At 41.3% G+C, this 27,429-nt stretch overlaps 1 protein-coding gene across 2 annotated transcripts in view; it reads left to right on the top strand.

Annotated features, from left to right (window-relative positions):
* LOC122548937 (ALS2 C-terminal-like protein) overlaps positions 1-27,429 on the top strand; it is a 106,257-nt gene that overhangs the window by 45,313 nt on the left and 33,515 nt on the right. For both annotated transcript variants that reach the window (XM_043687924.2, XM_043687923.2), the window contains exons 9-16: positions 8,420-8,530; positions 9,241-9,302; positions 11,468-11,534; positions 12,880-13,082; positions 14,020-14,085; positions 15,682-15,777; positions 18,994-19,155; positions 25,255-25,366. In XM_043687924.2, coding sequence (XP_043543859.2) covers positions 8,420-8,530; positions 9,241-9,302; positions 11,468-11,534; positions 12,880-13,082; positions 14,020-14,085; positions 15,682-15,777; positions 18,994-19,155; positions 25,255-25,366 — 879 coding nt within the window. The remainder of the gene's footprint in view (positions 1-8,419; positions 8,531-9,240; positions 9,303-11,467; positions 11,535-12,879; positions 13,083-14,019; positions 14,086-15,681; positions 15,778-18,993; positions 19,156-25,254; positions 25,367-27,429) is intronic.

Raw genomic sequence — 27,429 nt, 5'->3', positions numbered from 1 at the left:
TAAATCTAGGCCCACTCAAACATTGCTGAAAGAGGAAGGTATTGAATATTTTCTCAATAGTTCCTCATCTGGGCTATACTATATTTTGCCACCAGCATTTTGGGTGAGACACCTGCAAGGTCAAATAAGCCAATTCCTGCTCTTTTGGTTAATAGCCAAGACTGGGGAATGGAGGTATTATTGAATAATTTATCATTTCCTATTCTCTGCACTCTACCTCTGCAGTTGTCAAATTATTTTTGTTTTGAAAAAAACCTGTTATGTTGATTTTTGTCATGGTAATGCAAAGCAGCATTTTATTCTGTGGTCACAAGCTCAGGCATTAGCTACACTATTTTGAATTGTGCAATTGAGTTAATGGAGAAGTTACTTTCAGGGGACAGAATAGAAAGAAAATAAACTGGAAGGTGGCTGACAATGTTCTTTTAGTCACCGTCTCTCTGAAATAATTGGATTGCTGGGAGTTAATGGCAATATAATGCACCAAATTTGATAGTCAAGAAAATATTTGATTCATATTGGTTCAGTTAGCTCTTCTAAGGGCTATTCTATTAGTCCTATGCCCCTGCTCTTTCCCACAGCAAAACGAGTTTCTCCCCTTCAAGTACTGATCCAACTCCCATAATATGGTGTGAATGAATCTGTTTCTACCATCCTTTCAGGCACACATAACATATTGCAACATGTCCTGTCCTTTATTTACCCTCTTACCACCTTTTGATTGGTATATGAATCACCTTTAAACCTGTCTTTTCTGTGTAATGGCCATTTTGCTAAGAAACATCATCTTATTTCTCCATCAAATCTGTTCAGTAGCCTTCTCTGTTCTAAGTAAAGTTAAAAATCACACAACACCAGGTTATAGTCCAACAGGTTTATTTGGAAGCACTAGCTTTCGGAGGGCTGCTCCTTCACCAGGTGGTTGTGGAGTCCACAATGAAGGAGCAATGCTCCGAAAGCAGGTGCTTCCAAATAAACCTATTGGATTATAACCTGGTGTTGTGTGATTTTTAACTTTGTACAGCTCAGTCCAATACCGGCATCTCCAAATCTGTACTAAATAGAATAACTCCAGCTTCAGAAATATATCTATGTCATAGAGGTCTTTCACCTCCCCCCCATTATATCTCTACCCCCTACTTTTAAAGCATTCCCTTTACCTCTAAAAAAGGATGTGCATACTTGACCAGCTGGGGCCTAGGCAGTATTTTGTAAGTTTTATCGTAACTTCCTTACTATTTATGAAACTGAGGACCCCATGTCTGTTTTAAACTGCCTTCTCAACTTTCCTTACTGCTATAAAAGTCTCGTGTGGTTGGAGATGCAGGTCTTTCTGTTTCTACATTCATTTTGAGTTCACCATTTGATTGCCTCCTTATTCTTACCAAATTGTACCACTTAATGCTTCACTGTGGTAAGTTTCAGCTGCCTTGTGCTTGTATGTTTCACTAGGAAATATTCTTCTCACCAGGAAGCTCTTCTGATCTGTTGCTATCCTGCTCACTGTTTACATTTTGACTTCAGGTAACATATCATCAGTGAAAATGATAATTGGGAAAGATGAATGATGGCTGATTGATATCATCCTTTTTACATAGTTGCACAAAGTCAATCACTCTGATTTTGTATGAACTTTGCATGTGTGTATGTAGAGTGAAGAAAGAAATCTAATATGGTTCCTTATCTCTCTTGAACCACTATGCATCTTATTGTAGAATCTAAAAGTATGCATGTGCCAGTTTTTTGAAAGTTGTTCAATTTAGTTTTACATTTTAGCTTTCTTTGTATATTTCTTAAATTAGTTAGAGTCATATAGTCATAGAGTTCTACAGCACGGAGACATTGAGAGCCTCACCCATCTTCTGCAGTTCTACACATGCATGTCCACTTTTGTTCTTGAGCAGCTTTATTTTCTCTCTAGTTATTATTTTTTCCTTTAATATACTTAAAGAACCTCTTTGGATTCACCCTAATCATCTCAGCCAAGGCTATCTCGTGCCTCCTTCTCACCCTCCTGATTTCCTTCTTCAGAAAACTCCTGTATTCCCTGTATACCTCCAGGGACTCCCTTGGCTCCAGCTGCCTGTACATAAGCCATATCTCCTTCTTTTTTCTGGTCAAAGCTTTAATATCTCTTGTCATCCAGGGTTCTGCCAACCTCACCCTTTGCCCTCACAGGAACATATAAACCTTGAACCTAGCTATCACACTTTTAAAGGACTCCCACTTGCCAGACGTCCCTTTGACTGTAAACAAAATACTCCAATCAACCCCTGCACGCTTCTGTCTAATTCCATCAAAATTTGTGGGACAGCTCTTTCAATGTTGACACAGCCCAGATGCTTTTAGGTTGACTTTGCAGAGTTGACAGGACTGTGCCTTTGTCAGTGTCTGTCATTGCTGGGTTGTCAGTCTGGACTCCTTTCTCCTATCAGACTTTTGTCGTTGTTAGATACAACTGAGTAGCTTGCTAGGCAATTTTAGAAGTCATTTAACAATCAACTACATTGCTATGGATCTGAAGTTACATGCAGGCTAGACCAAGTGGGGATGGTAGATTTCCCTTTTCCTAATGGACACTAATACACCAGATGGATTTTTACAATTGATAATTGAATTATGGCTCCTGGGGCTCTTACTATATGCTTCTGTCCAGTCAGAGGCACATTCGTACTATTTTCTGCTTCCTATTCCTTTTGGGCTCAGTAGAACTTTCGCTTTTAATGCGATGTGTTTTGCTTGCTGAAAGAGTCTGTAACATGCAACTGAAGTGCCTTTTGAAAGTTCATTTTTACAGTATCCACCACACCACCTTCATAAACACTTCATTAAATATCTTAACTAGGTTGATCACAGAAGAATAGGTTTTAATGATCTGCAGTGATTGAAACCAGGTGGACCTTGTCGACTATGAGATCCTTGATTGGGGTGGTTAACACAGGCCACTTAGGAAGCCCTGGCTGACCAATGTAATAGGGGATTTAGAATTTCCTGAGTTCAGGACACTGACTCCCAGGTGCCTGGCCATGGCAAGTGTACTGTGGACAATTAAATAAAAGGTAACTTGGTGACAGGATGCCAGCCTTGGCAGTTATTTCATAATCTGTGTCGGCTATCCTTACTAAGCCATTAGGTTCCAAATGAACTTTTAATCTTGTCCTGACAATAGTTATTAGTGGGTTCTCCCAGGATCCTAGATTGAGTGGCTTTAGTTAGCTTCCCCTCTCTTTTCTTTAAACGAAGATGTAACAATACTTTCGTCCTATGGCATCACTCTGTATCTAATCTAAAAATAAGTTTGCTCTATCTTCTCTTTCCCTCAGGAAATGTAGTCATTTTTCATTTGAACTCATTGACTTGTTAGCTTTGAGTGATGCCAAACTATTTAGTAACTTCTTTGTATCTGTTTACAGTTGTTTTAGTCAACCTGTTCAGATATGTTTTGACAAACGTAGATTCATGGAGATATACAGCACAGAAACAGATCTTTTGGTCCAACTCATCCATGCCGACCAGAATCCTAAATAAATCTAGTCCCATTTGTCAGCATTTGGCCCATAGCCCTCTAAACCCTTTCTATTCATATACCCATCCAGATGCCTTTTAAATGTTGTAACTGTACCAGCCTCTACCACTTCCTCTGGCAGCTCATTCCATAAATGCACCACCCTCTGCATAAAAAAATTACCGGTTAGATTTCTTTTAAATCTTCCCCCTCTCACCCTAAACCTGTGCCCTCTAGTTTTTGACTCTCCCACTCCAGGGTAAAGATCTTGTCTATTTACCCTACCCATGCCACTCATGATTTTATAAATTTTATAAGGTTACCCCTCCGTCTCATCTGATCTGATTTGATTTGATTTATTATTGTCACATGTACCTAAGTACAGTACAAAGACTCGCTAAATGAAAAGTTTTGTTTTATGTGCAATACAGGCAGATCATAACATGCATGGGCACGTATCTGGGGCAGTTGGGACTTGAACCAGGACCTGCCACTGTGCTATAAGAGCCTGACCTAATTGATTTTATCATTCCTTTAACTAGACTTTAAGTTTTCAATGTTTATAAGAGTTCTGTGTTCCTTTTTACGCCACCCGCTATTCTCACCCTCTCTTTGTCATTCTTGTATCCTTTTCAAAATTCCCCCCACACTCTGTACTTTCTACATTTTTCTGCTGTATTCAGTACCTGACATTAAACCTCCTTTCATTTGAACCTTTCATTATCCAGTGGTCATCAGCATTACAAACGACTAAACTTTAAGCGGGTTTTGAGAAGATTTGTAGCTCAGGTTGAGGTTCTGGATGTAGGTTTGCTCGCTGAGCTGGAAGGTTCGTTTTCAGCCATTTCGTCACCATACTAGGTAACATAATCAGTGAGCCTCCAGATGAAGCATTGGTGGTATGACCTGCTTTTTATTTATGTATTTAGGGTTCCTTGGGTTGGTGATGTCATTTCCTGTGGTGACATAATTTCCTGTGGTGATTTCCTGAAGACCATCAAAGACATCAACATAGAAGAAGATGAAATAATGGTCTGCTTTGACGTAACAGCCCTGTTCACATCCATCAACATCAACCTGGCCAAGGGAACACTGACTACACTATTAGAAGAACCAAAGACACATACACCAAACACCACCAACTTCATCAGCAACGACAATATCATCAAGCTAGTGGACCTATGCCTTACTACCCACTTCACCTTCACCAACAAAACCTGCAGACAAACCAACAGAACACCCATGGGATCTCCACTATCAGGGTTCTTAGCAGAGACAGTAATGTAGAGGCTCGAACAAACAGCTCTGCCAACCATCCAACCCAAACTTTGGGTCCACTACGTGGATGACACCTTTGTCATCACTAAACGAAACAAATTAGAGGAAACTTTCAACACCATCAATAATACCGTTACTGGCATAAAATTCACTGAAGAGGAGGAAAACAACAACAAACTGCAATTCCTAGTTGTCACAGTAGAGCAAACAACCAGTGGGGAACTTCAAACCAGTGTCTACAGGAAATCAACACATATGGACCAAATATTCAACTACAGAAGCAATCATCCCAATATCCACAAACAAAGCTGCACCAGAACATCATTGCAACGAGCCAGCACACACTGCAGCACAGAGAAACTATGCAGAGTAGAGGAAAATCAAAAAGAACAGGTACCCAATGGACACAGTCCATTCTCAGCAACAAACCGACAAGCAGACAAAACACATCCAGAAACTCTAGCCACTCTCCCCTACATCAAAGACATCTTGAAAATGACTGCCAGACTACTCAGACCTCTTGGCATCATAGTAGCCCACAAACCCACTAACACACTAAAACAGCAGCTAATGAACTTGAAGGACCCAATAGAGACTTCAAGCAAAACTAATGTCATTTACAAAATACCTTGCAAGGACTATTACAAACACTACATTGAACAAACAGGCAGAAAACTAGCCACCAGGATACATGAACATCAACTAGCCACAAAAAGACATGACCCAGTTTCACTAGTATCTTTAACTACAGATGAGGAAGCACACCACTTCAACTGGGACAACACATCCATCCTAAGACAAGCCAAACAGAGACACGCACGAGAATTCCTAGAAGCATGGCATTCCAACCGGAACTCTATCAAAAAAGACATTGACTTGGATACAATTTACCATCCCTTGAGAAAAAGAACAGGAAATGACATCACCACAGGAACTGATGCCACCACAGGAAATGGCATCACAAACCAAAGGAAACCTAAACACATAAATAAAAAGTTGGCCACCGCACCAGTGCTTTGTCTGGAGGCTCAGTGATGATGTTACCTAGTATGGTAATGAAATGTCTGAAACTGAACCTTGCAGCTCAGCAAGCAAATCTACATCCAAAACCAAGCTAGAAATACAGATATTGTAAAATGTCTGAGAAAAATGCAGTTCAAATCAATTCCAGTTAAATAAATATCAGATAGTTGCAGGAATTTCTGCTAAAAGTGATGAGTCACTGGGCAGATGTCAGCAAATCTATGCTGTCAGAGCCTTCTTGTTATCAAAATCCATCATTCCCCTTCTGTTAGCATAATCCTTCCAAATTAGAATAAGAACAGTAAATGATGGAGGTCATTAACAGGACAGATGGCATTTGTGGAGAGAGAGACAGCGCTAATGTTTCAAGTAAATTGCTTTATGTTGTAATTTAAGCCAATACTGCTGCCTATACTTTGAGATGGTTGTCTGGAGTATCACTGGTTTTGGATCTTTGTACATATTTCGTCTCTGAGGCTGCCTGCTCCTTATTTCTAAGTAACTACCTTCAATTCTTTATGTACTGTAACAATGCTTTATCTACATCAGGTGAGCCTCAGACTAAACCACCACCAGTTTTCTCCCTCTTTCTTTCTCTCTGTCTGTCTCTCTTTTCCTCTCTCTCCCGATGGTCCACTAGGACAATGGCAACTTTACCTTCTCCTTCAAATGAAGGAGAACTGGTGGATACAGTGTTATTTGGATTTTCAGAATACTTTCGATAATATTCACACATGAGGTTAGTAGGTAAAATGAGAACATATAGGATTAGGAATAATATAAATTCTATGGTTTAAATCTCACATTGAAAGCAAAGAGTAGGAATAAGCAGATGATCCTGTGAATGTTACTAGCGAAATACTGCAAAGACCCTGCTAGGTTCACTGTTCAAAAACTAAAATGAAATGGATCTGGGGAGCAATTACAATTTTACAAGTTTGCTATTACAAATTAGCTGGGAATATAAATTGTGTGAAGATTGCCGGAAGCAGCAAAGGGACTTGGACAGGCTAAGTGATTGGGTAAGAACACATCAGGTTGAATATAATGTGAATAAGTGTAAAGTTATTCACCTTGGTAGAACAAGAAGCTGAATGGTTTTTAAATGTTGAGAGGTTGGAAATGCTGGTGTCCAAAGGGGTATCCTTGTCATTGAACACTGAAGGTTAACAGGGAAGTAATTCAGAAGACTAAGGCTATGAAGGCCTTGTTGCAAGAGGATTTGTGCACTGATATAATCAAACCTTGTTGCAATTAGATACAGACTTGGTGAAATTGTGCCTGGAGTATTATGTGCAGTTTTGGCCTTCTTATCTAAGTAGGACAGACCTGGTGTAGAGGGAATGTAACTGAAGTTCACCATACTAATCCCTGGGAGGGCAGGGTTGTTTTCTCTTTAGAATCCCTACAGTGTGGAAACAGGCCTTTCGGCCCAACAAGTCCACACCAAACCTCCGAAGAGTAACCTACCCAGACCCATTCCCCTACCCTATATTTACCCCTGATTAATGCACCTAACTTACACATCCCTGAACATTATGGACAATCTAGCATGGCCAATTCACCTAACCTGCACATCTTCGGATCATGGGAGAAACCAGAGCACCTGTGGGAAACCTACACAGACATGGGGAGAATGTGCAAACTCCACACAGACAGTTGTTTGAAGCTGGACTTGAACCCGGGTCCCAAATGCTGTGAGGCAGCAGTGCTGACCAATGAGCCACTATGCCGTCCCCTCGCCAACATGCAGCCCCTGTTTTATGAGGAGAGATTGACGAAATTAGGTCTGTATTCTCTAGAATTGTAAAGAATGAGGGTTGATCTCATTGAAGTTTATAAAGTTCTTGCAGGGCATGACAGAGTGGATATAGTTATTTCCCCTGACTAGTGAGTCGAGAACAAGGGAACAGCATCTCGGAATACGAGCATGCCATCTCCTCACTGAGATGAAGTTGGATTTCCATACTGGGAGTGACCTGAAGCTATGGAGTTCGCGATCCTAGTGGACTGTGAAAATCCAGGCGTTACCATGTTCAAGATGGAAATTAATACACCTTTGAAAGCTGTTGACATGAAGGGATATAGAGAAAATGTGGAGATAGATAATCTGCCATGATCTAATTGAATGGTGAAGGAGGCTCAATGAATTGTTCACTCATGTTCCCAAAAAATTTTAAAATTGTCTATATGAAATGTAAGCTAGTAAGAGGACTTGGTATGTGTTAGGTTAAAGGCAGTAGAATGCAGATGAGCTCACTGGCGCAGCCAGAGTATCACTGAAATAATTGCTTCTGATGGTATGAGAAGAATTATATTAAAATATTCTGAATTTACCCAATCCAAAATCCACCAGGATTAGTGAGGTTGTTGCAGTATCAGACCCCAACGTATGCCCCATGAAGAATAACTTAATATCTGAGGTTTGTGGAACTGTACTTAATAAATGTCAAACTCTTCAAATGAGATGGTGGGAAGGACAACTGAGGAAGAATATCATTTTCTGCAATGTACACTTTTGGCATGTTGAGGTGGATCTGCGTTAGGTCCACCTACATTTTTCTGCAAAGCTTGCTTCCATTTCCTGACGAATAATTGTTTCCTTTTTTACAGGAGCTTTTGTTTTTGCCAGAGCGACGTCTGAGAGAAGACAGCAAAAATATCCCTCTGACCTGCCCAGATGGCAGGCTTTTGCTCTTTGATGACAGCCTTGTGGTTATTCAGGTAAAGAGCTCAGTGTTCAAGAAAATTGACACAGTTTCATTTGTTCATCTAATGTGCTCCTCTAGTTTTGGAAATGACAGAATGAAGAATATACACACGCGAGGATTATTGAAAACATGGGAGTGGGGTGACCATATGGAATGTAATCAAAGGTTTTGGATGGTTTTCTCTGGAAACTGAAGGTATGTGCACAGCCTGAATTGGAGGCTCGAAGCTTTGGATTTTCAGAGATGTAGAGGAGCACGTGAAAGGTTTGAACACAACGATGAGATTTTAAAATTGGGGATTTGATGGACCAGCAGCCACGGTCAATGAAGCCATTAACAATGAATGAATGTAGTTGATGTGAATTAAGATACAGGGTTTGGATCAACTGCATTTTAAAGAAGCTGGAAGAAATGTCAATCAGGAGAGTGTTAGAGTTATAGAGACAGAAGATAATAAAAACACAGGTGAGGTTTTCAGCAGCAGAAGTATTGAGGAAGGGCTAGTAATGAGTGACGTGGCAAGTGGCAGTAAGTGGTCTTTCTCTGAAGTGGGGACTTGACCGGCAATGTTTTCCTGAAAGGCTGGAGTGTTAACGCTGACTGAAGATTGTCAGAGCTCAAGTGGGAACTGAAATTATATACTTTGGCAGCTTGGTGCCTCTGAAATTTTTTTTGTGGATTTAGTTACTTTAATCCAAGTTACCTTCTCCTTTCTTTCCTTAGGGTTCTGAAAGTAGCATCTACAAGCTTGACACGCTGTGGGTGGATAACATTAGCTCTGAAAGGTGAGCAGGAATAGGTTCGGCTTGTTGCCCAGGGAGGGGAACAGATAAATATTATCGTCTCCAAATGATCGTTCATGCTGGTGTTTGGTTCAATGGTACTGTAGGAAGTACTGGTGAAATTTGGTGCCCTGCCCATTTTTTAGGGCTGTGGGCTGGGGATGGTGACAAATAAAGGCCACCAAAGGGCCTCATCTGCTGCAGATGCTGCTAGTCCAGCATTGGCCAGGGCTTACCATACAGGGAGAACAGCAAGTAAACCTGTGTAGGGTTGCTTTTTAGGGTCCCAGGGTGGATCCCTCATTTGAAGGCATTTGCTGAGAGCCTCCCATTTACCCTAGCCACTGTCTTGTCATTTCCACCGACTCCCCTTTCCATACCATCACTCATCTATAAGCTGAGATGCAGGCTTGAACCTAAGCCCCAGGTGAGTAGAGCATTGGCCTCGTCCACTGTGCCCCTCCATGATGCTGGAGTTACTAACAATTGACAGCTTTTGTTGGGTGTGACCTCTGCCCCCAAAGGCCTGTTGCTGTCCAGTTAAGTGCCTGAATTGCACTTAATTCATTGGGCGTTCCCTAAAGGATGCAATGCAGAACTCCTATTGGTTCATTGGCCGGTCTTTGGTGTGGTTAATGCTATTAGCACCATGAGAGCCAGTCCTATGAGTATTTCAGGATACACGACAACTATTTGGCCAGAAAAACCCCATAAAATTCAGCCTTTGGATATCATTACCTTGCATTAGCTCATATTAGTGTATGAGGTATCAGAGCATGAAATTTTCATCAAGGTTCTGTGGGGGCAAAATGACAAATTGTCTTGAATCCTTGTGTGCACAGAAAAGGTAAACATATTGTTATCAAACATGATTTATATTTAACTGAAGATCAGAGCAATGCAAGTAACAAAATTGTTCAATTATGCCACTTAGAATTATATTGGAGATTTGGGCTGATGGTTCAACGTTTTCCAAAAACAGGCAGCAGATTCTGGAAAAACTATCCATTGATTTATAAAGTCCAGCCTTAATACGAAATGCACTCCTCATTATTACAATAATCTCTCCAGCTTGCAATTACATAAATATCATTCCACAGAAAAGAACCATGAGAGAAATATTGTTGATTTTATGTAAATTGCATGTAGGCATCTAAATTCTTGACTTTATTTTGTGTATGCTGGCTGCAGCATCTCAGTATATTCACCCTTACAGATTGTGGATCTGCACCCTATTCTAGGATTTGAATATATCTGTTATTTTGACACATTGCTGCAGTATTGGGGGTAGTGTTGAGGTGTTGGAATTGAAGAAACATTGCAGTTCAGAAGCCTACCACTCTTGGTGAAGCCCCCCATAACTTGAGCAACTAATACATTCAGTTTCTTTTAAGGCATTTAATTGTTAATCAGTAGTAATTGACTTCTGTTGTGAGCTGTGTTGCAAGGTAGAAGGTCAGGTTAGTGTGGAACATGTAAAACTGATAAATGAGAGAAGGTTCCTCGGATGCTGCCTGACCTGCTGTGCTTTTCTAGCACCACTCTAATCTAGACTCTGGTTTCCAGCATCTGCAGTCCCTGTTTTTATCTAAATGAGAGAAAGAATCCCTCTCTTGGTGTAGTGTTTCTCAAGAAAGGACATGAGAGAATTGCTATCTTCAAAGCAATTGTTGGCTTATATTATTTGTGTTTAGAAGATAAACAGAGCTTTTAAGCAGAATTTTCAGTTCCAGGAAGAAGTAAAAGCCATCCACCTCCAGGCTGTCTTGCCTTCAGCCTGCATTAATAGGATTTGATAATTATCAAGTGTTATAGTCCACTGTAGTGCTGGAGTGTGTCCAATAGCACTTCAGGATGGATCAATAACAGCCTTGGATAAACCTGAAGCCAGTGTTGTGCCTTCATTATCACCTCCAGGATTTTTGCGATGGTCTGTCTTGATCATTTTCATTAAAACCGTTCCTATTGTAAAAGCTGGCTGCTGACAACTTTCAGTGAAAACTCTGGAAACTCCTTTATGTTTTGAGTGGATTGTGAGACATTGTCTTCCAACATATATCACTAAATGTCCTTATTTGACCAATGTATTCCATAGTCTTCTCCACTTGAGCACTTTTGGATCTTTCCCTGAATACCGTATTAACAAAATGTATTTCTGTTCTCTTTAGAAATCAATTAAAGATAATTGTTCCAGAAGAAGAATTCATATTTATCGTTCAAGATATCCAGGATAAGGTGAGAAAGGAACTTAAAACACTGTCAAAAGGGGAAGTGATGTGGTCTTGTCACCTCCTGAGATCTGAATGTTTATGCAGTTTAGAAAATGGAATGGATACTTACCATTGTGGATGCTGGAGATCATTGATGAATTGCATTTTTGACATTCTGGATGCAATTAGAGTTGGCCTAAGATTGTGCTTTTAAAACTGTCCATAATTGACTCTGAGCTTTAATATCAAATAACAATGTGAGAAATAAATGTTTACTAGTAATTTTGAACATGTAGGAAGCCCATACTGAAGGAAGATTTCTCACGATTTTGTTAGTGACAATATGCTGAGAATTTGCTCACCTCAGAGTGCCCCTTTGACTCTTTTCCCATCATTCTGGCCTTTGAGTGATTGAAGCACTTGAGTACTAGTACTCCAGTTCAATCATAAGTGGTTGCTTCATTGTGCCTGTGCACTTCAAGATCCCATTGCAATATTTGAAGGATGTCAGGACCTGCTCGCTAAACTATATTTATGTCCCAAACAAAATAAAGCTAACTGGTCATTTAGCTCTCTCTTTGTCGAGTGTTGCTATGGTCAAAATGAATAATAATGTAACAACAAATACTACAAAAGTAATAGAATCATACAGTACAGAAGAGACCTTTTGGCCCATCTGTACTGCCATAACTACATTAAATCCACACTGGTTCCCATTGCAAATTTATGTCCTAAATGTATCTGGAATAAAATTAAAATTCATTTATTTTATTTGAATTTTATCCAAATGTGAAACACCAACCACACATCATAGCATTCTTTCCTACACAACTTCTGGTATACGTCACAACACTGACTGGAATATCCTTCACTCGGTGGTAGGTCCCTCACCTTTCGAGTCCAAATGCTTCAAACTGAAAATCCACTGCAGAGACCCGAGCATAAATTCTGGGTTGACATTTTAGTTTTGTACTGCATAGAAAGTAGGGGACTATGTGCAGTGCTGCATTGAGGTATAGTCTTTTGAATGAAATATTAAACTGAAGTCGTATATACGCCCCTGTAGCTGGATGCAAAAGCTTCTATTGTACTACTTTAAGAAAAGCAGGACAATCCTTCTACGGCTTTGTCCAACATTTAGCTCCAGGGAACATTTTCAAAATCAGACATTGTTGTTATCAATTTCATTTGATGTTTGCGTGACACTGCTGCATGCTAATGGGCTGCTATTAGATTCCATTATCATGGGAATTATATTCAAAACGTGCATTGCTGCAAAGGGCTTTGGGATGTGCTAAGACTGTGAACAATATAAATGCACATTCTTCTCACACATTCGCACCTGAGCATTCTGTTCCTTAAATTCACAGATGGTATGGTTTTGGAAGCTGAACCAAGCCATTCGGCAGCACTTAGCTGGCAAACTGGATTTCCCATTGTGGGGTGAAGAAGGGGCAGAGGATTCATACAATGTGCCTGTTTGTCGTTTTGCTGCCTACACTTATAACAGCAACCCTCGATTTAAGGATGCAATCTATGAAGGCAACTGGTATAAGGGAAAGCCCCATGGCAGGTATACAATTGTTGAGAGTTAACCTTTTCAACCAATCTAATTGGGAAGTAGCACTGACAATTGTTTGATATTGTTCAGACGGTTTATGATTAGTGTTCGTTGAGCAAAATTAAGTCTTACAACCTCCTGCCTGTTCCTCATTACTGGTACAATAGGTGCAGTGTGTTCCCATGAATATGTTCCCATTAATGGTATCTGTATTTGAAGACAGGGTCTTTTCATCTGAATAGCAGAAAAAAACAATCCTTTTGGGATGGTCTTGTAGACAGTTCTTGACAATATTTTCTGAAAGTAGTTCCAAACACAAGAACTGACTAGTTAAGGAATATTGATTGAAAAACATAAAATGTTGGCAGAAATAATCTCTAACTTCTCTTAAAAGGCATTTATTTTGTGTAGTAATTGGGTCACAAAGGTCACTTAAAATTTAAACAAGATCCAGTTTGGTTGCCTTATTTGAGAGAGATCAGTAAGTCTGTGCAGCAAACATGGAAACTGGAAGGTGCTGTCTGCAAATTCAGTGGTAATTTTCAAAGGTAATTAGTTAGTTTCTTGAAAATCAGGACTATCATGAAAGTGAACATATTGGAAAAGATTTTTACCAAGAGCTAATGGGTTAAAAGATGCCTTATGTATTGTAAGATCGGATGAAGAAAATCAGTGAAGTGATAACGTCTTTACCTGTAAGCAGACCCACCAGTGAGAAATGTTCAGAGCAAACAGGTCTATAGATCATGAACCCATACCCCCGATTGGATAGGAGATAGGAGTTGTGCATCTACAGTTTTCAGATCTACACTAACTGCCAGTGCTATTCATTGCCGGGTGAGACTGATTGCAGAACTAATCACTTCCTTCCAATTTGGGCACCGCCTTGAATTTCCTAGGGTTGTGGATAGCAGCAGCTATTTAGTAACTGGTATTTTCATTGGTTTAGTGGAATCATGAAATGGCCAGATGGACGGAATTATGCTGGAAATTATGAAGATGGTCAGGAACATGGGTAAGAAATGTCAAGACTGTCTAATTCCATCACTTTATCATCACCTGGCTCCAACCCCGCCTCAATGCCTCACTCTGTCAACTACTGATACCCTGATCTAAGCCTTTTTCTTACCTCTAAGCTTGACTGTTTCAGGGCTGCTTGGTGAGTCTCTTGTTTTCCAGCTTCCAGAAACTTTAGAATCATCCTAAACTCTGCTGCCCATATTCTCACTTGTACAAGTCCTGTTTAACTATCATCCCCATATTCTCTGACTTGCATTGACCTACATACTCCTGGTCCAGCAGCAGTTTAATTTTAGAATTTCTATCCTTATTTTTGAAACTTTCTATTGCCCCACCCTTCCTATAATCACCTTGAACTCTACAGTCATATGCAGTGTTCTCCATTCTAGTCTTTTGTCATCCTTTGCTTCCATTGTTCCAGTGTTAATGGTTATGCTTTCAGTTGTTAAGTGCTAGAATTCCATCCTGAAATTGCTCTGCTTCCCTACCCCTATCTCATCCTTTAAAATGCTCCTTTAAATTCCATCCATTTGACTAAGCTTTTTGGTCACATCTTAATACTCCCTATGTGGCTTCATGCCTAATTATTTTCTTGTTGAAGTGCTTGGAATATTATACTAAGTTTGAGGTTTTGTTTGTAAAATAAAGGCAGTACATGTTCAATATTAGACAGGTCAGGAAACATCTATAAAGAGAAAAAAGAGAATGTTTCAGGTCAATTGTCTTTCATCATGATGTGTAAACATGGTCCAATGTAACTTTCCCAACCATGACATTTCTGGCTAAGAGCTTGGCTAGCAAAGTGTATTTACGTAGTTATTTTCCTCTTTAGTGGGTCTAAAAATCTGCTCAGAATGATGAGATGGTGATTCAATTTGTCCGACCGTTTTAAATAATCTAATCAAGGAGAGTTGTTGCCGTATTCCAAAAAGACACAGCCCACTTTAGCGTAAGATCAACACTTATTGCAAGTGAAATCAAGGTCATTTCAGTTTTCATGATGGATACTATCAATCCTATGAGGCCCGCCACTCTAGGAATCTCTTCCTTTGGTAATGTTTTTGCCGTCCATTCAACTGATCTCCCACCCTTGGCCCTATCAATGTTGCCAAATTATGCACTGGTAAAATGCTTTGGAACATTTTGCTGGTACGATGCTTTCAATGCAGGTTGCTACTTAACTGGGTCAGGTGGAATTTAGGAGGTGCAGCCATCATACAAAACAATTAACAAAATGTGCTGTATGGCTCCAAGGTGAGCTAAATAGCTATATTGCTTGGAGGAGGGGGAAGACTGAACGTAAGCATTCCACATCCATCCTGCCATCATTAAGGTTCCAAGGCCTCTGCCCAACAGGCATCCTTTCTGATTGACAGAGTACAAAATTGTGATGTGCCTGTCTCTTCTGGCATTGCTTCAGGAAAGGGAGAGAGCAGCAGTGTATCCTGGCTTAGTCAGCATCATACAGCGAATTATCAGAGGGTACTGATGGTCACAAGTGAATGGGAACTGGAGGGGCACAAGTAGCCCCTTGGTAAATTGGGAATTCCACTGATTTATGGATATACTAATGACTTGTGCTCTGTTCTAGTTTTGGTGTATATGTTGCTCCTGGAGGACCAGAGATTTTTGATTGTTATAAGTGTCACTGGAAAAAAGGGAAGATGCATGGCTATGGCATCTGTGAGTAAGTACATCGAATATTTGAATCCGTGTCATGGTCAGCTCTCAGGCTTTGAAACTAGAAAGACTTGATTTGGTGCCTCAGTTCCCAGCAGATTCATGTTATCTATCCTTGATTAACACATCTGTTTCTCAGCATTCCAAATCTTTGCCTATATCTGACATTAAACGAACCAGTTTTTATTTGCCCAGTCTGTTTCTTCTTTCCCTCCTTGAATACAAATCTCACAAAGAACAAAGAACAGTACAGCACAAGAACAGGCCCTTTGGCCCTTCAAGTCTATGCTGCCACATTTTGCCCTTCCATGCTAAAATGGTCTTCACTTACAGGATTCCCTTCCTGTTCATGTATTCATCCTGAGTGCTTCTTGAATGCTACTATTCTGCCTGCTTCCACCACTGCCTCTAGCAACACGTTCCAGGCTCTCTCCACCCTTTGTGTGAAAACATTGCCTCACACATCTCTTTTAAACTTCCCCTCCATTGTTCCTTGAACCTGTGTCCCCTAGTAATTGACCCCTCCACCGTGCCAAATAAGCCTCACACTTACACTCTGTCCATGCCATTCACAATCTTATAAATTGCTACTAGGTCACCCCTCAACCTCCTGCATTCCAGTGAAAACCCAGTCAAGCAATCCTTTCCTCATAGCTAAAATCCCCCATCCCAGGCAACATCATGGTAAACATTTTCTGTATTCTCTCCAAAGCATCCAGGTCCCTCCCCTTCCTGGACGTCTCCATCTCCATTTCTGACAACTGACCCAATATGGACATCTACTTCAAACCCATCGATTCCCACAGCTACTTCCTCTCAGGCCCCAACCTGTAAAAACGCTATCCCGTATTCCAATTCCTCTGCCTCTGTCACTGCCACATCTGCTCCCAGGAGGAACAACTCCACTCCAGAACATCCCAGATGGCCTCCTACTTCAAGGACTGCAATTTCCCCTCCCACATGCTCAACAATGCCCTCCACATCTCCTCCACTTTCTGAATCTCCACCCTTGAACCCCAACTGCTCCAACCACACCAAGGATAGAACCACCCACACCCCGGTCCTCAACTTCCACCCCACTAATGTCTGGATATAGAATATAGAACATAGAACAATACAGCACAGAACAGGCCCTTCGGCCCACGATGTTGTGCCGAACATTTGTCCTAGCTTAAGCACTTATCCATGTACCTATCCAATTGCCGCTTGAAGGTCACCAATGATTCTGACTCTGCCACTCCCACAGGCAGCGCATTCCATGCCCCCACCACTCTCTGGGTAAAGAACCTACCCCTGACATCCCCCCTATACCTTCCACCCTTCACCTTAAATGTATGTCCCCTTGTAACACTCTGTTGTACCCGGGCAAAAAGTCTCTGACTGTCTACTCTATCTATTCCCCTGATCATCTTATAAACCTCTATCAAGTCACCCCTCATCCTTCGCCGTTCCAATGAGAAAAGGCCTAGCACTCTCAACCTATCCTCGTACGACCTATTCTCCATTCCAGGCAACATCCTGGTAAATCTCCTCTGCACCCTCTCCAAAGCTTCCACATCTTTCCTAAAATGAGGTGACCAGAACTGCATACAGTACTCCAAATGTCGCCTTATCAAGGTCCTATACAGCTGCAACATCACCTCACGACTCTTGAATTCAATCCCTTTGCTAATGAACGCTAATGCACCATAGGCCTTCTTACAAGCTCTATCCACCTGAGTGGCAACTTTCAAAAATCCATGAACATAGACCCCAAGATCCCTCTGCTCCTCCACCTTACTAAGAACCCTACTGTTAACCCTGTATTCCGCATTCGTATTTGTCCTTCCAAAATGGACAACCTCACACTTGACAGGGTTGAACTCCATCTGCAACTCCTCAGCCCAGCTCTGCATCATATCTAAGTCCCTTTGCAGCCGACAACAGCCCTCCTCACTATCCACAACTCCACCAATCTTCGTATCGTCTGCAAATTTACTGACCCACCCTTCAACTCCCTCTTCCAAGTCATTAATAAAAATTACAAACAGCAGAGGACCCAGAACTGATCCCTGCGGAACTCCACTTGTAACTGGGCTCCAGGCTGAATATTTACCATCTACCACCACTCTCTGACTTCGACCGGTTAGCCAGTTCTCTATCTAACTGGCCAAACTTCCCACTATCCCATGCCTCCTGACTTTCCGCATAAGCCTACCATGGCAAACCTTATCAAATGCCTTACTAAAATCCATGTACACTACATCCACTGCTCTACCCTCATCCACATGCTTGGTCACCTCCTCAAAGAATTCAATAAGACTTGTAAGGCAAGACCTACCCCTCACAAATCCGTGCTGGCTTTTCCTAATCAAGCAGTGTCTTTCAGATACTCATAAATCCTATCCCTCAGTACCCTTTCCATTACTTTGCCTACCACCGAAGTAAGACTAACTGGCCTGTAATTCCCGGGGTTATCCCTATTCCCTTTTTTGAACTGGGGCACAACATTCACCACTCTCCAGTCCCCTGGCACCACCCCCATTGACAGTGAAGACGAAAAGATCATTGCCAACGGTTCTGCAATTTCCTCTCTTGCTTCCCACATAATCCTAGGATATACCCCGTCAGGCCCGGGGGACTTGTCTATCCTCAAGTTTTTCAAAATGCCCAACACATCTTCCTTCCGAACAAGTATCTCCTCTGGCTTACCAATCTGTTTCATACTCTCCTCTTCAACAATACGGTACCTCTCATTTGTAAATACTGAAGAAAAGTACTCATTCAAGAGCTCTCCTATCTCTTACGACTCAATACACAGTCTCCCACTATTGTCCTTGATCGGACCTACCCTCGTTCTCGTCATTCTCATGTTTACATGGATACAATGCATCATCCTCCGCCATTTCATGCTTTCATGGACTTGGCTAACACAGCCCAACATCTGAAAGGGGAAATTCAAAACTTAGCATTGTTATTAATTTGGTCTGGGTTGCCTAAATGCTCTGTAAATTCATTACAACCCATGAATCTCAGGGTGATACAACTCTGTCTGCAGCCGTTCTATACATATTTAGTGGAAAACTGAATTCAATAGAGCAAGTTTACTAACTGCACACAAAGTAAAGAGTTTATGGCTTGAAGATTTGAGTTAACTGAGCACAGACTGGGTGTTTTATAGCTTGTTTGTGATAATGCTATGCAACTCAGTCTGAAAATATAAATAAAACTAATTTGTTTCTAGGTATGGAAATGGAATGACTTACAAAGGTTATTTTCAAGACAATCAATGTCATGGATTTGGAATTTTACACAGCTCTCGAATGGAAAATCTTCCCTTTAAGTATGTGGGACATTGGGAGAATGATAAGAAAAGTGGATATGGAGTATTTGATGACCTTGACAGGTATGAGACAATCTAATCAGTTACTGTATTCCAGTACTGAATCCATAGGCAGGAAGGAGAAAAGATCAACTTTCCTTCTTATTGCTTACGGATCAAGCTTGTACTTCTATCTTTGTAACTGGCCTCGATCAATCCAGGATGATGGATAAATTATGAACCTTGCAATTTTAGGTCAGTCTGAACCAATTTATTAGATCATAATGTAAAGTTATCAGTCAGAACAAACATTTCAATTGTCATTTACCCCTTAAGTGATCCCTCAAGTCCTGAGCTCTTTGATGACTGAATGTATTTAGCCACTGAACAAGTTAGGCCATGCACCCAGGGAATGTTTCTGCTCAGTGAATTGACCTTGGTTTGGGTGAATTGACCTTGGTTTGGGTGGCAGCAGTTCCTGGACTAGATGGTGGAATTAATAAGCATACAGCTCCACTGTGAGACTACTCTGCCAAGGTTCATTGCCACCACAGAACTGGATGGCTGGTTTGCAGTGCAGAGTGATGCTCATGGTGAAGTATCAGTTCCTGCACTGACCGAGGTTATCATGAAGATCCTGACTTTTCAATCTTATCATCATCTGAGGCATGGTGACCCTCAGATTAAATTCACCACCAGCCATCTCTCTCTCTAGTGAGCGAACATCCCTCTCATCCTCTTGGGCCGTGGTGACTTTACTTTCCTAGTTAAGGTAGTGAGAGGGACACATGACAACATAGGAACAGGAGTATGCCACTCAGCCCCCAGGCCTATTCCAGCATTTAATGAGGTTATGGCTGATCTGTGGTCTAATTCCATATATCTGTCTTTGGCCCATATCCCTTCATTCCTTTTATAACAAAAAAGGTCTATGTCATTTAAAATTGACAACTGATCCAGGATCTATATGAAACATGCTCCAGAAGTAGGTTTAAAAACTTAGAGGAAGAGGGAAAAGAGATGTATCATTTATTAATTAATAAATTAATTTCACTGGACTAGTAACCCAGATACTCTAGTTGATATTCTGGGAACATGGGTCCAAATCTCATCATGACTAATGTTGAAATTTGAATTGAATAAAAATCTGAAATTAAAAACTAGTACAATGGCAATCAAATAACTGGACAAAAAACTGAACATATATTGGAAAATAAGGATAATGACGTTATACTGCAGCAATACAAAACCAGACTGGTTAGACTTCACTTGGAATACTGAGACCACATCTGGGCTCCAGACCTCTGGAAGGATACACTGGCTTTGGAGGGAGCACAATATAGGTTTACAAGAATAATAACACCTGGACTTCAGGTGTTAAGTTATGAGGAGAGAATTTAGAAGTTTAAAAGATGATCTGATTAAAGTCTTCAACATATTGACAGGATAAGACAGGGTAGAAAGGATATTCTATTTCCACAGGTTGGGGATTCTAGAACAAGGAGACTTAATCTGAGAATGAGGTTAATGTTCAGGAGACATGTTAGGAAGAACTTCTACACATAGCGTGATAGTTGTTTGGAACTCTCTTCCGCAAACAGCAATTGATGCAGGATGAGTTACTAATTTTAAATCTGAGACAGATAACATTTTTATGAAGTAGAAGTATTAAGGGATATAAGCCAAAGACAACTACATTGAGTTAGGACATAGATCAGACATGATCTCATTCAATAGTTGAGCAGGCTTGAGGGGCTGAATGGCTTACTCCCAATTCCTAAGTTCCTATGAACTGGCCTACATGTGACTCCAGATGCACAACAGTGTGGTTAACTCTTAACCTCCCTCAGAAATGCCTAGCAAGAGACTCTGCTCAGCGAAACCACTATGAAATCTAAAGAAATAAACGAAACAGGGAAGACCACCCAGCATCAGCTTAGGCACTGTATATGACAATGCAAATCCAGTCTTGTTGGCCGGCAAACTCTCCTTTCTAACAATTGGAGGCTAATGCCAAAATTGGGGAACCCGTCCCACTAATTAGATAAGAAACACTGGCATACTCATACTCACAGAATCAAACATCACAATTTCTCTGATACCCAGGAATGATGACGTTCTATCTCACCAGCAGAGAAACCCAAGAAAGTATTGGTTCTCAATATTGACTCTGGATTCCATGAAATAACATGTTATTAGGTCAAACATGACAAGAAAGCCACTTGTTTAATTACCACTTGCCTCCTCCTCCTCCTCCTCCCCCACTTTAGCTGAAGAATCAGTTCACCTCTACACTGAATGTACTCAGCAGAATCACTGAAGGTGGCAAGAGTATAGGATGTACTCTGGGCAGGGATTTTCAATGTCCATCAAGAACAGCTCAAGAGTACATTTACTGACCTTGAAAGCTCAGTTCTCGCACTGCTGCTAGTTTGAGTGTGTGGCAGGCAGTAGGGAACCAAGAAGAGGGGGAAATCTACTTGATCTCACCCTCACCAGTCTCTTGCAGATATGTACATCCATGAATGTATTGGTAGGAGTGTCCACTGCACAGTCCTTGTGGAGACGGTTACATCTTCACATTGAGAACAGCTCCCATTATACTGTGTGGCAACCAAAAGAGTAAATGCTGGAAAATCTCAGCAGGTCTGGCAGCATCTGTAAGGAGAGAAAAAAGCTGACGTTTTGAGTCTAACTGACCCTTTTTCAAAGCTGGAAATACCATCTTCCTAAATAGGTAAAAACAATGACTGCAGATGCTGGAAACCAGAATCTAGATTAGAGTGGTGTTGGAAAAACACAGCAGTTCAGGCAGCATCCAAGGAGCAGTAAAATCGACATTTTGGGCAAAAGCCCTTAATCAGGAATACAGGCAGAGAGTCTGAAGTGTGGAGAGATAAGTGAGAGGAGGGTGGGGGTGGGGAGAAAGTAGCATAGAGTACAATAGGTGAGTGGGGGTGGGATGAAGGTGATAGGTCAGAGAGGAGGGTGGAGTGGATAGGTGGAAAAGAAGATAGGCAGGTCGGACAAGTCATGGGGACAGTGCTGAGCTGGAAGTTTGGAACTAGGGTGAGGTGGAGAAAGGGGAAATGAGGAAACTGTTGAAGTCCATATTGATGCCCTGGGGTTGAAGTGTTCCGAGGCGGAAGATGAGGCATTCTTCCTCCAGGCATCTGGTGGTGAGGGAGCGGCGGTGAAGGAGGCCCAGGACCTCCATGTCCTCGGCAGAGTGGGGGGGGAGTTGAAATGTTGGGCCACGGGGCGGTGTGGTTGATTGGTGCGGGTGTCCCGGAGATGTTCCCTAAAGCGCTCTGCTAGGAGGCGCCCAGTCTCCCAGTGTAGAGAAGACTGCATCGGGAGCAACGGATACAATAAATGATATTAGTGGATGTGCAGGTAAAACTTTGATGGATGTGGAAGGCTCCTTTAGGGCCTTGGATAGAGGTGAGGGAGGAGGTGTGGGCGCAGGTTTTGCAATTCCTGCAGTGGCAGGGGAAGGTGCCAGGATGGGAAGGTGGGTTTTAAGAGGGCGTGGACCTGACCAGGTAGTCATGGAGGGAACAGTCTTTGCGAAAGATGGAAAGGGGTGGGGAGGGAAGGGTCCGTTTGGAGGTGGCGGAAATGTCAGTGGATGACTTGGTTTATACGAAGGTTAGTAGGGTGGAAGGTGAGCACCAGGGGCGTTCTGTCCTTGTTACGGTTGGAGGGGTGGGGTCTGAGGGCGGAGGTGCGGGATGTGGACGAGATGCGTTGGAGGGCATCTTTAACCACGTGGGAAGGGAAATTGCGGTCTCTAAAGAAGGAGGCCATCTGATGTGTTCTGTGGTGGAACTGGTCCTCCTGGGAGCAGATACGGCGGAGGCGGAGGAATTGGGATGGCATAGGACATACTCAAATTGGATATCCATGAGGTACTGCAGAACAACTGCAGCATTTTATTTGAGTACAATCTTTAACCTCATGGCCTGGCTTGCTTCGAGTGATTGCAGTGAGGTCAGCAAAATGGACTGTTAATCTGATACAATTAGAGAGCTCTGGCTAACACACAAGGATGATACTGATACTCTCGTGCCTGACTCAGCAAGAGATAGTGCTACAGACAAAGGCTTTGTATTTGTAAATAAAGGGTGACTGTTGATAAGATACCAGACCCTGAAGAGTTATTTCAGTGCCTCTACTCTACCCTTACCATTGTCCCCCCTGGTAGGAACGTGCGCTGGAAATGGAGCACCTTTATTTGGTGAGGTGTCACAAATATGAAATATAACCAATTGAATCACTAGGATGGAAAATTTCCCTGACTGTGACCACTGTCTAAAATAAAAGAAACTTACAACAGGTTTCGTTAATAAACAAGGAAACAAAAAGAAGTAGATCCTCTAACGTGGCAAAAATCCATTAACTACAAATATGCAAATTAAACCATATCTCCATTAAGTCCAAACATGTACACATACATTCACAAACAGGACAGACTGTTTTTCAACAGTATCATAGGTAGAATATAGGGGTAAAAATAAACAAAGACAGTGGATCGAGTCCAAATCACAGGGGAAATTAAGTGACTTTCTCTCAGTTACTTCGGTTTTGGCAACAATATCATGTTTTCAAACATGCAGTCCTTCGTTTAGGAGCCAGTTACTTAGACCTTGATTTTGATGGTGTTAGACTTTTTTTCCCTTGAAGAGTCTTGGATATTATTTACCTGCGACTCAGAGGGAGAGAAAGGGATCTGATCTGCTTGTAGGGTTTTGGGCGTCTGAGTCCTACTGGTGTCTTCTTCTCTCTGTTGTGTGTAACACTACTACTTAACACCATCCCGAAAGCTGTTGCTGAGCAGTTTTTTTTTCAACCCAAAGGCACCTAGTGTGAGGTAGTCTCAAAAAAAGTCAAGCCCAGCTTCCAAGAATCACATGCTCTTGTGCAACCAATGAGTGAATACTGTAACATTTTACTTTTACTTCATTATAAAAGTAAACAATATGCCAAACTTCTATTTTCCGATTTCTACTCATTGTATTTATATAATTTAGACTAATGAGAGGCCATCTCACAGAAATCTATAAAATTTCTAACAGGGCTAGACAGAATAAACACAGGAAGGACATTGCCAATGACCAGGTAGTTGAAAACAAGATCACAGTCTAAGGATATTTAGGACTGCAATAAAGGAGAAATTTCTTCACCCAGAAAGTTGTGAGCTTGCAGAATTTTCCACCACAAATTAGTTGAGGCCAAAACGTAAAATGTTTCCAAGAAGGAGTTAGATTTGATTCTTGGGAATAAAGGGATCAAAGGGTATGCAGACAACGTGGGAACATGGTATCGAGTTGTGGGATCAGCCATGATGATTTTGAATGGTGGAACATGCTTGAAGGGCTGACTGACTTTCTCCTGTTCCTATTTTTTATATTACTATATTTCAAATGAAATGGCGAGTCAAGGGATCAAATCTGGTTCAATGAAGAATGCAAGAATGCACCAAAGAGGCAGCATAAGGCATACTGAAAAATAAGGTATTAACCTGGTGAAGCTGCAACACAGACTCACAAGCATATTGAGGTCAGAGAGTGCCACTTATCTTTTGAATAGCCTTTGTACAAATCTGCCCCATAGTATTCAGCTCCAAAGGTGAGGTGAGAGTGACTGTTCACAGAGAGATGTCATGACACACTTCTGGAGCAGGTGGGATTTGAACTCAGGTCTTTGTCTCAAAGGTAGGGACACTACCATTATAGCATAAATGTCCTGGTGAAGTGTACTAGGTCCAACACTTTCAGCTGTTTAATCTTGCCTCCATATTAAGGTCCGAAGTGGGGATATTCGCTGATGATTGTACAAATGTTCAGTACCATTCACAACTCTTCAGATATTGAAACAAGCATAAACAAAAATTGCTGGAGAAACTCAGCAGACCTGGCAGCATCTGTGGGGAGAAAAGAGTAAATGCTTCAAGCCCAGTGGTCTCCCTTACTCCAGGCAAACAAATCCTTTAAGATATAAATCCTGAAACTGAATACAGTACCCCAAATAATTCTCAGCAAAGCTCTGCACTGAGGAAATTTAAAAAGTAAATGACAGCAAAAGCTTGTTCAAATAACAAATGCTTATTTCTTCTTGATGAATCTTTGCTTTAATTTTCTGAATTTAGTTAAAATTAAATATAAAGTTTCTATGATACAGGGGAGAGAGGTACATTGGCACATGGATGGAAGATTGCAAGCATGGGAATGGCATCGTAATTACCCAGTCCGGGCTGTGCTACGAGGGAAACTTCCAATACAATAAGTTAGTGGTGAGTAGAAAGTAATTAGTTGGTCCAGTGTGGCTCAGAACACTAGCCTTCTTCTTTCTGCCCTTGTTAAGCAAGGCCTTTGTCCCTCTTAGGGCAGAGGTTAAATATCTAGCAGTGTTGTTTGAAGAAAAGTAGAAGAGCTTTCCTGGTGTCTCTTCAATTTATTCCTCAACCAACATTACGAAAATAGTTTATCTGCCTTTTGTCAAATTTCTGTTTGTAAATTGGCTACAGTATTTCCCATAATAGAAGTCTAGAAGTTTGTGAGAAGATTTGTAGCTCGGGTGCTTGTTGCTGTGGTTCTGTTCGCCAAGCTGGAAGTTTTTGTTGCAAACGTTTCGTCCCCTGTCTAGGTGACATCCTCAGTGCTTGGGAGCCTCCTGTGAAGCGCTTCTGTGGTGTTTCCTCCAGTATTTATAGTGGCCTGTCCCTGCCGCTTCCGGTTGTCAGTTTGAGCTGTCCGCTGTGGTGGCCGGTATATTGGGTCCAGGTCGATGTGTTTGTTGATGGAGTTTGTGGATGAGTGCCATGCTTCTAGAAGCTGCATTTTAGAAGTACACCATTGGCTATAAAGCATGCTTACTCTGGGATTGTTATATAAATACCAGCTCTTTCATTTGTGACTTTGGCTGCCTTCACAAACTGGTGGAGCTTCCCACATTGGAAGGAAACCCATGGCACAGCTGGGCTGCCGCTGATAGTCATTGATATATGAGCAGCTGAGATTCTCCTCCCTCTATCCACTTCAGGAATGGCATCCTCTGTTTGTCAGACCTCAATAATACCTCCATGTTGTGTTTTGTTTTCATGATTCCTTTTGTAGAATGCATAGCTTTTGGGCTTTTTCCTGAAGTGACTGCAATTCTCCTCAGCACTCTCTCCTTGAGGAATCCTTCCACGTAACCAGCATTCCAACCATGGAATTTCTAGCTGGACTATCATCTTTGTCATCCCCACCCATGTGCTGACCCTGGGATATCTGAGGATGTTTGCACTGGGGCTGGTCAGTAACTGGATGCTCTTTTACCCTTTCTCATGGCAAACAGTGGCCCAACAAATTTATTGCCTCATTATTGGAAAATGGCATCCAATGTTTACTCAGAGCTATTACAGAACTTTAAAGAGTAACTTTTAATTTTAATAGTCACTTTTAGGGATTTTAACAACAAATTTCCCATTTAGCTGATGAGCTGTGGATATAATTAGTTAATTTCCTATGTCGAGTGGAATATGAGGCAGCTTTGTTTTCTTTTTCTGTCTGTTCAAAGTAAGATATTTATCTCCAATCTGGGCATCATTCTGTCTGTTATCCAACAGATTGTGCCTCTCCACCAATGGTTATTTTCTGTACAGATTTATAAAATGTGGATTACAGATTTGTGCAGTCTCTGGATTGTTTCTCTAACAAACAGATTATTAGCTTGACTCTGAGAGACTATTTTAGTCGAACTCCTTCCTTTCTATTAACTTGGCGGACCAACCAGCAGTTATATTTCCATCAGTATTGTTCCACCCCTCCCCCTTCATAGAAAGTCCACAGCATTTAACAGATGGCAGGTGGCCCTTAGCTGTAGCTGTGAGACACAGGCTCATAATATATTGTTATCATTTGAAACTTTGGGTTCTGAAATGGAGTAAAAAATAATTTTAGTCTTCACTTGTGTAGGTTTTCAAAGTTCGTAATGTCAGTTTGAATAGTGAGCTAAAGGTTGCTTTCTCAATATAATGCGATTTTAGTGAAATGACAAGCAAGCAACTAGGAGACTATTGCTAAATATCTGTTAACTTGAGTTTTACAACAACAGAAAGGATTAGGGATGGGTTTGTTCAAAAATAAAAAGATTTATAATGGCAAAGGTGCTGCTAGTTTAGCAGTGTCAGGGCAGAAAAAGAGACATCCTGAATTGTTTACAAGAAAATTCCAAATGCCAAAATCTGTGGAGGTATGAGAGGAAAACATTCAAAAAGGTTCAAGGTATGAGTTTAAGGAACCCATACATGGTAGTAAAAGTGAACTGACACAACAGCTTGTTTAAAGGTCTTTAGGAGGGACATTAAATGAA

This window comes from Chiloscyllium plagiosum, unplaced genomic scaffold, assembly GCF_037043375.1.
Source record: "Chiloscyllium plagiosum isolate Xiang-an unplaced genomic scaffold, Cpla_swu_hap1 HiC_scaffold_4, whole genome shotgun sequence".
NCBI lineage: Eukaryota > Metazoa > Chordata > Chondrichthyes > Orectolobiformes > Hemiscylliidae > Chiloscyllium > Chiloscyllium plagiosum.
Note: the sequence above shows the minus strand (reverse complement) of the source record. Positions and strands in the feature narration are given on the sequence as shown.